The sequence below is a fragment of the Bubalus bubalis genome, chromosome 3, assembly GCF_019923935.1.
Source record: "Bubalus bubalis isolate 160015118507 breed Murrah chromosome 3, NDDB_SH_1, whole genome shotgun sequence".
In the NCBI taxonomy this organism is placed as follows: domain Eukaryota; kingdom Metazoa; phylum Chordata; class Mammalia; order Artiodactyla; family Bovidae; genus Bubalus; species Bubalus bubalis.
Window position 1 is genome coordinate 55,789,675 of NC_059159.1, and position 14,683 is coordinate 55,804,357.

Here is a 14,683-nt window from a genome sequence, read left to right on the forward strand (position 1 = left end):
TTTGAACTGTGGTGTTGGAGAAGACTCTTGAGAGTGCCTTGAACTGCGAGGAGATCCAACCAGTCCATTCTGAAGGAGATCAGCCCTGGGATTTCTTTGGAAGGAATGATGCTAAAGCTGAAACTCCAGTACTTTGGCCACCTCATGTGAAGAGTTGACTCATTGGAAAAGACTCTGATGCTGGGAGGGATTGGGGGCAGGAGGAGAAGCGAACGAGGGAGGATGAGGTGGCTGGATGGCATCACTGACTCGATGGACATGAGTCTGAGTGAACTCCGGGAGTTGGTGATGGACAGGGAGGCCTGGCGTGCTGTGATTCATGGGGTCGCAAAGAGTCGGACACGACTGAATGACTGATCTGATCTGACCACACAGTTTGGGGGCCCTCTTTAAGATAAAGAATAAAAAAATTACAAATATGAAGGTTAGGTATAAAAGTCACTTTAAAAAAATAAAAGTGAATATTTTAGACTTAGAAAGAAAATCTCCCCCAATACTGGAGTATTTGGAATTTTTGATCTGGGATTTCTTTAGGCATGCATGCATACTCAGTCTCTCGGTTATGTCCAACTCTTTGTGACCCTATGGACTGTAGCCCACCAGACACCTCTGTTCATGGAATTCTATAGGCAAGAATACTGGAGTGGGTTGCCATTTCCTTCTCCAGGGGATCTTCCCAACCCAAGGATTCAATTCTGTGTCTTCTGCATTGGCAGGCAGATTTTTACCACCGAGCCACCTAGGAAGCCCTTTCTTTAGGTAGTTTACCAGAAATGCTTGCTGGTTGTAACTTAGCTTCCCCTCCCTAAACACTCCACAACTCCCACACCCACAGGGGATCATGCAAGTGAGGGACCCTGAAGCTCAAGATTTATGAGCGTCATCTGCCTCTGATTATTGGTGGCCTGAGAGAGCAGTTTGGTAGGCATGATGTTAGCAAAATCAGGGAGAGAGCTTGGAACTAAAGGGGAAGTGAGGACATGAATGGAGAAAGAGAATGCTGGCTACTTTTTCAAGTTTGGGTCTAAGGAGGAGAAGAGTGATTGTAGTTGAAGAAGGGAGGGAAGAACGGAAATCTAGAGCACGTGTGAGAGATGAGCCTTTGGTAAGAGGAGTGAGGCTTTGTCTCTCGGAATGGGAGGAAGGAAGAGGAAGAGTGCAAGGAGGCTTTGCAATTTGGTCGTAGACAAATAATTATTTCCCACTTATTTTCTTAAAGAGTTATACAGTAAACTATATCCTGATGTGGGGATGGAAAGTGTGGGGAAGGGGAGGGGATGTGGTAGAATGAAGAAGGTTTTAAATAGTTGCCTTGTAATTTGGGAAAGTGAATTTAGTAGAGAAATGGAACATGATCAGTAGGTAATATTATACATGAGAATTGCAGTAATAACATAAGCTATAAAGCCAATCATACCCCCTGCCCTGTTTAGTAATTTTATTTTATTTTTTTAATGCAGAAGTGTGCAACTGCTTCAGTGTAGTGAATGCATGTTGGAGTCATCCAGGCTTGGATCTTTTCCAAATAAATAATGTGGAGGGAGGGAGTGGTCAGAAATTTAGAGGATTTTCAAGGGGGTAATTATTATGGGCCAAATAATCTAAGTTAGACAAAGAGGAAAATGACCTCAGAAGAGGGCAGATGCATTATGAAAAGTGATGGGGGCCGATATATTGGGGGGACCAAATCCAAGAGCTATTTCAATGGGAGTAATAGTTGAGTGGTGTTGGAGAAGACTCTTGAGAGTCCCTTGGACTTCAAGGAGATCCAACCAGTCCATTCTGAAGGAGATCAACCCTGGGATTTCTTTGGAAGGAATAATGCTAAAGCTGAAACTCCAGTACTTTGGCCACCTCATGCGAAGAGTTGACTCACTGGAAGACTCTGATGCTGGGAGGGATTGGGGGCAGGAGGAGAAGGGGACGACAGAGGATGAGATGGCTGGATGGCATCACTGACTCTATGGACGTGAGTCTGTGTGAACTCCGGGAGTTGGTGATGGAAAGGGAGGCCTGGTGTGCTGTGATTCATGGGGTCGCAAAGAGTCGGACACGACTGAGCGACTGAACTGAACTGAACTGAATTGTTGAGTCGGGCACACTGACCATTATAGCTTCTCTCTAGCCCCTCAGTGTTTAAATGCAATCACTTGAGACAGCCTAGTCCTTCTCTGATATTAGATGAAGATGTTTCGGGAAGAGTCTAATAAACATAAAATAAAGAGCCCCATTTGAAATTCTAAAGTTGTTCAGTTCGTAATCTAAACTTTCCTGGGTTGTATGGTAGGCTAATGGGAGGGTCCGCTAAGGACTCCTGAGAAAGAACTTTACTAAGGGACCAAGGGGCCTACTGAGAATGAAGTTTATCCTAAACAAAGAGCTGTTTTTGAGGTATAGCGGCTTAGTCCAATTATAGCTGGTCAGTGAGGAAAGGAAAAGCCTCTTTGAATTTAGCACAGTCATTATGGCCCAGCTCCAAGAACATCTTGAGTTGAAGGAGAAGATGATGTAAAAAAAAAAAAAAAAGAAGATTATGCAGTCAAGAGTGAGTTGGACTTGCACTGGCCGTCATCTATTTTACATATGGTAATGTATATGTTTCAGTGCTATTCTCGCAATCATCCCACCCGTGCCTTCTCCCACGGAGTCCAAATTCTATTCTTTACGTCTGTGACTCCTTTGCTGCCCTGCCTGCAGGATCACGGTTACTGTCTTTCTAAATTCCATATATATACAGCAGGGCACCCGAAGCTGGTGCTCTGGGACAACACAGAGGCATAGGGTGGGGAGGGAGGTGGGAGGGGGATTCAGGATGGGGGGAACATATGTATACCTGTGACCAATTCATGTTGATGTATGGAAAAAAAATCACAATATTGTAATTATCCTCCAGTTAAATAAATTAATGAAAAAAAGAGTGAGTTGAAATTGAGGGCACTTTTTGTTTTTTAGACCTTACTGAAGACACAAGCTAAAGACAAAGGAGAAAAGGAAAGGTATGCCCTTTTGAATGAAGAGTTTCAAATAATAACAGTGAGAGATAAGAAAGCCTTCCTCAGCGATCAATGAAAGAAATAGAGGAAAACAACAGAATGGGAAAGATGAGCTCCCTATGTTATACACTAGCTTTGTAGGTAGATACCTATCATGGTAAGTCCCACTCTTTGCGACCCCATGGACTGTAGCCCACCAGGCTCCTCTGTCCATGGAATTCTCCAGACAAGAATCCTGGAGTGGGTCACCACGCTCTCCTCCAGGGGATCTTCCTGACCCAGGGATCGAACCTGGATCTTCTGCATTGCAGGCAGACTTTTTACTGTCTGAGCCACCAGGAATTGATGCTTTCGAACTGTGGTTCTGGAGAAGACTCTTGAGAGTCCCTTGGACTGCAAGGAGATCAAACCAGTTAATCCTAAAAGAAATCAACCCTGCATATTCATTGGAAGAACTGGTGCTGAAGCTCCAATATTTTGGCCACCTGATGTGAAGAACTGACACACTGGAAAAGACCCCGATGCTGGGGAAGATTGAGGGCAAGAGGAGAAGGGGGCGACAGAGAATGAGATGGTTGGATGGCATCACTGAGTCAATGGACACGAGTTTGAGCAAACTCTGGGAGTTAATGAAGGACAGGGAAGCTTGGTGTGCTGCAGTTCATGGGGTCACAAAGAGTTGGACACGAGCCAGCAACTGAACACCATCACCAACCCATCTCTGATAAAGCCTCATTGATACCTTAAACATCCTAATTCTATGTAGCAGAGGTTTTCTTGTGCTAAGAACCACAAATACAGATAATATTGAAACAAAAACAGAACAATGAAAGGGAAACCCAGAAATGCCTGGCTAGAATTCAATGTCATTTCTAAGAGGAGCTCTGTAACTGACAAAGATTCTTGCAGGGCTTGGAGATATGATCTGATTGGGTTAATAGTACAGAAGGGTTAAATTCAGAATGAAAGATAAGTCTTTAAGAGGTTTTTTTTTTTTTGGTTTGTTTTTTAATTATTAAAAATGTATGCAGATAGATTTGTTTTCCCATAACATCAAGCGAAGAAGCTCTTTGAAATATCTGAGGGTCTCTTTTTCCATCTCTGTACACTCATACAGATCCACAGGATGCCAAAACATCCAGGACTCATCAAGAGAGCTAGTCAAACTCTTATTGTGCAAATGATGAAACTCAGATCCAGAAAGCAGAAATGAGTTGACCGATTAACATCAGATCCAGAATTCAGGTCTCTTTACTCCTTGTTTACTTCTAGATTCTTCAAGATAAACCTCTGTTCCTCCCCCAGGAGAGTGCCAAAAGCACAGGTTCACTACAAAGACAGGTGTACAGCTCAGAGAATCCGAGAAGACTTCATATGTCTAAGGATCTAAACCAGCAAGGAGCCCACCCTTTCCCTTTCCAGGTGGGACTGGTAACTTAACTGACATGTGTTTCCAAAATTTCCTTGGAGATCTACGTTGAAACCCAGCCCCTCACCTGTAGCTGGGCTGTTGCTGCAAGCATCTTCTGCCGAGTTTGTAGTACTGTGGACGAGGACATGGAGATCGGTACGCTTTGCCTCAACCACCTTATATCTTCCCACATACAAGACAGCTGCAAAAGAACTCACGAGGTCATATCATCATCCAAGCCAGTGCATGATTTAGGATGTGGCATCAAAGCAAAGCAGGGGGAAGGAAACCTGACACCCGATGTTTGTTCTCCAGTCCATTTTCAGATACATGCAAAACAACTTTTTGATCTCTGTCCAATTGGAAAAAGATCTGAATGTTAATGAAACAATCAGATCCCCATTTTAGTCTTTGCCAAATGATCCCATAACTCAGAATAGTGGAGACACAATCTGACAGGATGGAGGCTTCTTTGCTTTGAAAATGTAGTGTAGATACTATTTTAGCATTTTAATGACAAAGGGCATATTGGGCCAAAAAGAGACCACTGAGATGATTTACTCCCACTCCAATATTTTGCTCACTGGAGACTCCTCAACTTCTCAACTAAAGTTTTAGAGATTTATGTGAGGTACTGTTGGTGCAAAGTGGGGAAGAATAAAATTAGAACTCAGGATACCTTTGTGAACCACAGAAAATCTTGTGTAATGGAACTGGTGTGCGAGTCATCTATTTCAACAATCGGTATTTGATCTTCATTGGTGACTAACATATTGTCTTTGTAATAAAATATAACAGCTATGTAGAGTCCCCTGAAAAGAAAAAGCAAAATAAAAATTGTCCTCAACCATCTTCTCCAAGCCTGAATCATGGAAATAATATTTTGGGGCATGATAAATGATAATTTGAAATATACCTATGAAAAGATTCCTGTTAAGTACCACAAATTTATTGGCTAGAATACAAAGAAATAACTTTTTTGTTCAGATTCTCAGAACAAAGGTGAGTTTTATATTCTTTTAATAATAAAACAGAAATATTTACCGAGTTTCCACTCAGAACCAAAATCAGTAGATTCCTGAGATGCTAAGACTTCCTGGAAAAACTACAAAGGACCCACCGTTTCAAGGTCTTCACAAACTTGTTTGAGGAATGGAATAGGTGTTTCAGGCTCCTGGAGACTGACTGCTTGCGGCCCGAGGTTTGCAATTTTGAACTTTCTGGAACACAGAAAAAAATATAGTGTAAATTTCACTGGAAGAAGAGCACTCTCAGAGCCTTCCTCCCATCTTTTTGCCTTTCTCTCCCCTGTCCTCTCAGGGCACTTATATTCAGTTTCAGAGGGACTCAGCTCATTCACTTTGTCCAGAAGTTTCTGTATCTTGAGATACCAGTAGTTAACTCAGTTAATGAATAGCTCCTCAAAACTGTTGAAGATGAGTAACGTTTATAACTCCAGGGGCAATCACGCAGGTGTTCTGTTTATATCCTCCTTATTTATTACGAGGTGGGATAAAAAGAAATAGAATCAACTTTTGTTCCCGGCCCATATTGCCTTTTAATATTCACTTCTCAATGTTGGCAAAACTCTTATTAGACTACATATTCCATTAATTTTTTTTCATTATAAAATTAATATAGGCACATTACAGGAAGTCTGGAGCATAGAAAATGAACAAAACCCCACACATGATATCCAGCCACTTTAGCAGAACCATTGCTAATATTCTGGGGTAGTTTTTGTTTTTTCCAGTGTGTATGTTGGCTTACAAAAATAGCTGTAGGCACGCTTAACATCCTCATTATTCAGAAGAAGATACTGACATAGAGAGGTTAAGGTTTGTCTAAAAAAAAAAAAAAAAAAAAAAAAAAAAACCAGTACCCAGAATAATACATTTATTCACTGAACAAATATTTATTGGGACACTGCTGTATGTTAGGTTCTGTGGTTACTGTGATGAGCAAATCATCCATTGCTTCTGTTTAGCTCTTTTATTTACAATCTGGAGCTCTCACTGATAAAAGCACTACCATTGGAACGTATACATTACCATATGTAAAATGACAGCTGGTGGGAAGTTGGTGTATAACACAGGCAGCTCAGTGATAACCTAGTGATAGGTAACTGCTACTGCTAAGTCACTTTAGTCGTGTCCGACTCTGTGCGACCCAATGGACGGCAGCCCACCAGGCTCCCCTGTCCCTGGGATTCTCTAGGCAAGAACACTGGAGGGGGTTGCCATTTCATTCTCCAATGCATGAAAGTGAAAAGGGAAAGTGAAGTCACTTAGCCGTGTTCGACTCTTCATGACCCCATGGACTACAGCCCACCAGGCTCCTCCATCCATGGGATTTTCCAGGCAAGAGTACTGGAGTGGGGTGCCATTGCCTTCTCCGAGTGGTAGGTTATCTGGTGCTATCTGTGATAACCTAGAGGGGTAGAATGGGGTAGGTGGTGGGAGGGAGGGGACATATGTATATTTATGGCTGATCCAGGTTGCTGTATGGCAGAAACCAACACAACATTGTAAAGCAATTATCTTTCAATTATAAAAAAAAAAGTAGTAGATTTTCTGTAACAGTATTTGCAAGCAGTGCTACCTAAAGCTGAACTAGATGATCACTGATTTAATTCTTAAGTATAATTAATGAAGGGAAGATGAGGTTGTTGGGGTCGTCACCAAACTCTTGACAGACTTGTTACTGGGGATGAGAACAGTCTATCACTGCTCTTAGACATGGAAACCTGGGCAGATGGCCTGTGCCTGAGGCCCCATGTGGCTCTGCCTATGATCCTATAGGACAAGTTGGGAATGAGCTGACTGATGCAAGCTTTCATGCCAGCTTCAAGCTTGTGCTGATAGTGGTTAGTCCTGCCAGGACAAAGCGAAAGCATTTTCTTCTAACTTGGACATGAATTTGGCTGGCCATATCCTACTTGAAATGCTGCTGGGAGTTCTGATTAAAGGCAGCACACTGAACATATTCATCACATGCTACGAACATATTCATCACATGCTACTCTCTTCCAAACCTCACTAAAAGCAGAGTTGTTGTTGTTCAGTCGTTCAGTCATGTCTGACTCTTTGTGACCCTATGGACTGCAGCATGCCAGGCTTCCCTTCACCATCTCCTGGAGCTTGGTCAAACTCATGTCCATTGAGTCAGTGATGCCATCCAACCATCTCATTCTCTGTCATCCTCTTCTCCTGCCTTCACTCTTTTCCAGCATCAGTGTCTTTTCTAATGAGTTAGCTCTTTGCATCAGGTGGCCAAAGTACTGGAGCTTCAACTTCAGCATCAGTCCTTCCAATGAATATTCAGGGTTGATTTCCTTTAGGATTGACTGGTTCAATCTCCTTGCAGTCCAAGGGACTCTCAAGAGTCTTCTCTAATACCACAGTTCAAAAGCATCAGTTCTTCAGCACTCAGCCTTCTTTATGGTTCAACTCTCACATCCATATATAACTAATGTAAAAACCATAGCTTTGACTAGATGGACCTTTGTCAGCAAAGTAATGTCTCTGCTTTTTAACATGCTGCCTAGGCTGGTCATAGCTTTTCTTCCAAGGAGCAAGCATCTTTTAATTTCATAGCTGCAGTCAACATCTGCAGTAATTTTGGAGCCCAAGAAAATAAAGTCTGTCACTGTTTCCATTGTGTCCCCATCTATTTGCCATGAAGTGATGGAACTGGATGTCATGATCTTCGTTTTGTGAATGCTGAGTTTTAAGCCAGCTTTTTCACTCTCCTCTTTCATCTTCATCAAGAGGCTCTTTAGTTCCACTTCGCTTTCTGCCATAAGGATGGGGTCATCTGCATATCTGAGGTTATTGATATTTCTCCTGGAAATCTTGATTCCAGATTTTGCTTCATTTAGCCTGGCATTTTGCATGGTGTAGTCTGTATATAAGTTAAAGCTGGGTGACAATATACAGACTTGATGTACTCTTTCCCTAATTTGCAACCAGTCCAATGTTCCATGTCCAGTTCTAACTGTTGCTTCTTGACCTGCATACAGGTTTCTCAGGAGGCAGGTAGGGTGGTCTGGTATTCCCATCTCTTCAAGAATTTTCCACAGTTTGTTGTTATCCACACAGTCAAAAGCTTTAGCAGAGTCAATGAAGCAGAAGTAGATGTTTTTCTGGAATTCTCTTTCTTTTCCAATGATCCAACGGATGTTGGTGGTTTGATCTCTGGTTCCTCTGCCTTTTCTAAATCCAGCTTGCACATCTGGAAGTTCACGGTTCATGTACTATTGAAGCCTGGCTTGGAGAATTTTGACCATTACTTTGCTAGAGTGTGAGATGAGTGCAATTGTGCGGTATCTGAACATTCTTTGGCATTGCCTTTCTTTGGGATTAGAATGAAAACTGACCTTTTCCAGTTGAAATAGATGTTTCTCTTGAATTCTCTTGCTTAAGAGATTTAAAAATTTAAGAGATTTTAAAAGAGGAAGGGATGTAAATCTATAAAGACCAAGAGATGGGAAAGGAGATAAAAGCAAGTGAATTTTGATAGCTAGAAAGCAGATGGACAGAGGGATTTAGTAGACTTGAGGAAGATGAATCCTTAACCAACAGTGGAAAAAGTTGGAAAGTAACATGACTCACCCCATGGGCATCACACACTGCTGGAAGTGAATGGTGAATGTGGAGCTAAAATGAGGAGGGTTTGTTGAAATCTGTTTAAAAAGTAGTTAGAGGTCTAGATGGCCTTCCCTATCCCTTCCTCATTCTAGATGAAAGACCATAGCTTAATTTCAGGAAAGAATAAAAACAGAGCTCTCTGGCGTGAAAGACATGATATGTGTGGTTATAAATGGAAGAGGGGAGTGGTATGTACTCAAAACAAGTGGATTAAATGAAAGCTTCCTTACAGCGTATTTCCCCACTGGACTCTGAGAACACTGGTACTCAAACTTCTATCCTCCAGGCAGAACACTGGAAATAGTGTCTGTTGAGACTCTGATTAGCATATGAATGCACCTAAAGATTCTGACATTGGCTTTATTACTTTCCTAAAGATAAAGCTATGCCAAATCACCCTGCAGTTCAGTTCAGTTCAGTTCACTCGCTCAGTCGTGTCCGACTCTTTGCGACCCCATGAATCGCAGCACGCCAAGCCTCCTTGTCCATCACCAACTCCCAGAGTTCATTCAAACTCATGTCCATTGAGTTGGTGATGCCATCCAGCCATCTCATCCTCTGTCATCCCCTTCTCCTCCTGCCCCCAATCCCTCCCAGCATCAGAGTCTTTTCCAATGAGTCAACTCTTCACATGAGGTGGCCAAAGTACTGGAGTTTCAGCTTTAGCATCATTCCTTCCAAAGAAATCCCAGGGCTGATCTCCTTTAGGATGGACTGGTTGGATCTCCTTGCAGTCCAAGGCACTCTCAGGAGTCTTCTCCAACACCACAGTTCAAAAGCATCAATTCTTTGGTGCTCAGCCTTCTTCACAGTCCAACTCTCACATCCATACATGACCACTGGAAAAACCATAGCCTTGACTAGACGGACCTTTGTTGGCAAAGTAATGTCTCTGCTTTTGAATATGCTATCTAGGTTGGTCATAACTTTTCTTCCAAGGAGTAAGCATCCTTTAATTTCATGGCTGCAGTCACCATCTTCAGTGATTTTGGAGCCCCCAAAAATAAAGTCTGCCACTGTTTCCACTGTTTCCCCATCTATTTCCCATGAAGTGATGGGACCAGATGCCATGATCTTCGTTTTCTGAATGTTGAGCTTTAAGCCAACTTTTTCACTCTCCTCTTTCACTTTCATCAAGAGGCTTTTTAGTTCCTCTTCACTTTCTGCCATAAGGGTGGTGTCATCTGGGGTCTTTTTAAGAGCCCGATCCTTGTGTTCAAAGCTTCTCAACAGCTATTGAGTTCTCTTAAATCTGAGCACATATACTACAGGGATCACTGGGCAGTTTGGAAAGCAGGTAACAGAAAAAGCACCGGCCCAAAACAAGCAAAACAGCAGTTTAGAGAGGACTCTATGTTGAAAAAAGAAAACATAAAATGAAAAAAAGCCAATCATGAATAGCCTGAGAGACAAGCAAAGCTTTGCATCCTTGTAAAAGAGATACGTATCTGTAAGAGAAATATTCAGAGAACAACAGAGAGCATCAGAAACTAGAACTATGTTATTGAAGTCTGGAAAGCCAAACAAAAAATAAAACTGGGGGAATCTGCAAGAAAGTGGAGCAAAGGAACATGAAAATGTAGGAGAGGAAAAAAAAACAGAAGGGGCTGGTTTATGAGGTTCAGTATCTGAATTAGGGTTCTCATGGGAGAGAGCAGAGCAAAAGGAGGGGAAGAAATAATTAAAGAAATAATTTAAGAAAATATCCCATAATTGAAAGCTGTAAGTTTCCATATTGAAAGGCCTTGCCAAATGTGCAGCACAACAGACAAAAAAAGAGCCACTCAAAGGGGACATAGCAGTGAAATTTTAAAATAGTGAAGTTATCAGATCAGATCAGATCAGTCGCTCAGTCGTGTCCAACTCTTTGTGACCCCATGAATTGCAGCACGCCAGGCCTCCCTGTGCATCACCAACTCCCAGAGTTCACACAGACTCACGTCCATCGAGTCAGTGATGCCATCCAGCCATCTCATCCTCTGTCGTCCCCTTCTCCTCTTGCCCCCAATCCCTCCCAGCATCAGAGTCTTTTCCAATGAGTCAACTCTTCGCATGAGGTGGCCAAAGTACTGGAGCTTCAGCTTTAGCATCATTCCTTCCAAAGAAATCCCAGGGCTGATCTCCTTCAGAATGGACTGGTTGGATCTCCTTGCAGTCCAAGGGACTCTCAAGAGTCTTCTCCAATGCCACTTAAAAACTTCCAGGGCAGGAAAAAGTAGCTTTCATATAAAACTTCTGGAATCAGAATAGTGTCAGACTTTTTAGCGCTAAAGGCTTGAAAATGATGAATATGAAGGAAAATTATTTCAGTTGAGAATTCTACATGTATCCAAATCCTTAAATAAAATAAATACATCTCCAGACACTTAATGTATCCAAAAATTAGCTCCCAAGGATCCTATGAGGAAGCTACTAGAGGAAAGGCTGCACCAATGACAGACAAATCCCAGACAAAGGAAGAGATGGTAAACAGAGAACTCTAATATTGGAGAGTGGCAAGAAGAATCCTCAATAACAGACACGGAGGCACACAGTAACCAGTCTAGACTGGAGCAGGTTAGAGGACTCTCTGAGAGGTTTCTTTAAGAAGATGTACTTAAAACTATACTTATGTATCTGATTGTACTGAGAAAAAAACTGATGGATCCGGAGAGTAGCTTGGGGATTAATTAGTTATAACACGGAAAGACAAAAAAAACACACAATAAAAGTTGAGTATTATCTACAGGGGAAATAAAAGTTTATGTAGGAAAGGAAAATGATCATAAAATTTATATGATCATTATAGCATTAGCAGTAAATATTGACCTTATTAAAATTACAATATTAGGAGGATGCATGCATGCTTAGTCACTCAGTCATGTCAAATCTTTGTAACCCCATGGACTATAGCCCACCAGGCTCCTTTGTCCATGGGATTCTCCAGGCAAGAATATTGGAGTGCATTGCCATTCTCTTCTCTGGGGGGTAAGGAGGATAAGGGGGTAGGAATTATATGTGCTTGTAAGAGAGTGGAGGGATAAAAAAGAAATAATTATCTTCCTTAGTGAAATAGTAACTATAATTTTTTAAAATCAGGAATTAGCAATATAACCCTGTTATTTAGAGATAGAGAAAAAACATCAAAATAATTGAGCCTTTAGGAAATAGAAAACAGATGATGGGAGAAATTCTTTTTCTTTAACAATAAAGCTTTTCTTAATGCTTTACTTATTTTAAGTCATTCAGTTCTCAAATAACTGACAGGTTTACATAATTCTTATTTGCATTTTACAAGTGAGCAAAGTGAGGTATAGAGAAGGTGGGAATTTACTTAAGATCACACAGCTTTGTAAATGTTCAGCCTGTGTTTGAACCCACATAATCTGGCTTCAGAGTACAGGCCACTGAACTCTGAAGTATTAAGTATATAACTTAATTAAAAATGAAGACTAAACAAAAAAAATTAGGCTAAAAAAAGAGAAAATGAGAAATGCTGCTACTAGTTGGGGAAGGAGCCCATGAAAATGTCAAATATTCCAGGTCTCCTCCAGTTTGGGCAAACAGTAGAATTACACTTCTTGGAGCTCTTGTGGTAGGGTTGGGGCCATGTGACCAGTTTTGCTAATGGATTTTGAGTGTGAATGTTAGTCTTGTCCATATGAGACCTTCAAGTGTCAAGAACCCCCGTGGGTTCTGACAAATATTTCTAGAAAGAGTATCATGACAAGACTGATGGATAGCCAGCCCTCAGCTGACCAGTGACATATAGTAGTAGCATATGGGAGAAATAAATATTTTGCAGTTCATTTGGATACCACAGCATGACATAGCCCATCTTGACTGATGAAAGTGAAAGTGTTAGTCACCCAGTTGTGTCCAACCCTTTGCAACCTCAGGAACGGTAGCCCACCAGGCTCCTCTGTCTATGAAATTCTCCGGGCAAGAATGCTGGAGTGGGTAGCCATTCCCTTCTCCAGGGGATCTTCCTGACTCAGGGATGGAACGCAGGTCTTCTGCATTGCAGGCAGACTATTTTTTACTGTCTGAGCCACCAGACTGATACAAGATTTAAGCTCACTTCTCTCCCAAGAACACTGTGGCTGCCATTCTGTTTTTGCTTAGTTCAGAGTTCTGGAGCAATGATTAGCTTTCTGGACTCTGAATGCAGCTGGTCTTTAGCTTTCAAGTGCTTAGAGCATAGAGAGTTTATTTTATTCATACCAGTACATCTAGCACCTAACACGTAGTAGACAATGTTTCAGCTGATGTTTGCCAGTTGAAAAATTGGAAAATAATTGAAATTCACTCCTGTAGGGGACTGCTTTAGTGAACACAGTTGACTCCTTTATATTTCATTATGTATGTCAGGGCATTAACCTTGTGAACAATAAAAGCTGTGCAATACCTCCACTGAATTTCCATCTCTAAAGCTGTGAATTAGCTGTGGCCAGTTCTTTAGCCAAAAATAAAGAAATTAATGTGGGTTTTGGTGTCTTCCGTGTAGGGCTTTGGTAGGAGAAGGAATGTTTTGTTATTAGTTCTGCATTTAGAATATGCTGTTGTGTTTATTGAGTACTACAGCCTCATTACAATTGGTCAGTGATTCCATTTTAATTCCAGGACATATAAAGCACTGAGGATGGAGGGTGCACCATTCTTCAACTGGAAGAACAATGGGAAAAAAGAAGCTAGAGTTTGCCAAGTGCCTACACTATGCCAGATGAGTTTAATCCATTATCTAATTTAACTCTTATAACAATCCTGAAAGATAGATATTATTATGCTGGCTTTTTCTGATAGGGAAGTTATGGCTCGGAGAGGTTAAATGCTCTTCTTAAGTATACACAGTAAGTGGTAAAAATGGGATTTTTAAATAATTGTTTTTTTTCTAATTACGAGAGTTGTAAACCACATAGTATCAATGTACTTGAATATTTTAAACTAAAGTTTTATAGTTTTCTGTATGCCATACCTAATTATCCTTCATTTATCCTTTTAGACTTAGAAAGATTTATGTTGTATCATCTTGGAAGATCATTTGTTTTATCCTGGAGTATGGCAGGTCAATGTTCCTCAAAGTTTGTGCCTTGGAACACTAATTCTGTGAAAAATGTTTTACAATGGCCAAATAAGTTTGGAAAATGCTGGCTTAACCAAATTCAAAATGTCTTTTTATCAGAGTCTTTAATATTTAATGTCTATTTTACATTTCCAGTAAAGGGATATATAATGTAACAATTCCCACATTTACTTGACCAGAGACCCTCTTTCAGCTGAGCAAATTATGCAACCACTCTTCTTTGGAACACACTTGAGATACTGTTTAAATATCCAATGTTCATTTCAATATAAAAATACTCTTCTCTTTTGGGAATTCTACTTAATGCCTTAAATCTTGCTTGATGCCATGTGTATATTTACATCCCTGTGGGGGGAAATATGTACATGATAAAAGTTGAATGGCAACTACAGAAATGACTGAGCTGTCAAGACAATCATTTTTCGATTATTGGACTGTGAACCAGTGGTATTGGTGAGAGCATCTAAATCCTCAGATAATATAAAAAACAATCCCTCATTCCACGAATAGTGTTAGCTTCACCCCTCTGATCTTTATCAGAAAACACAAAATGGCTTATGAGTTGCAA

At 41.0% G+C, this 14,683-nt stretch overlaps 1 protein-coding gene across 1 annotated transcript in view; it reads right to left on the reverse strand.

The window, feature by feature from the left end:
* The window catches only part of ANKFN1 (ankyrin repeat and fibronectin type III domain containing 1), a 190,422-nt gene that overhangs the window by 57,005 nt on the left and 118,734 nt on the right, over positions 1-14,683 (reverse strand). Inside the window, exons 9-11 of the mRNA XM_006076245.3 lie at positions 5,525-5,624; positions 5,084-5,216; positions 4,490-4,606 (exon numbers count right to left, since the gene is read on the reverse strand). Of these exons, the coding sequence (XP_006076307.1) occupies positions 4,490-4,606; positions 5,084-5,216; positions 5,525-5,624 (350 nt within the window). The remainder of the gene's footprint in view (positions 1-4,489; positions 4,607-5,083; positions 5,217-5,524; positions 5,625-14,683) is intronic.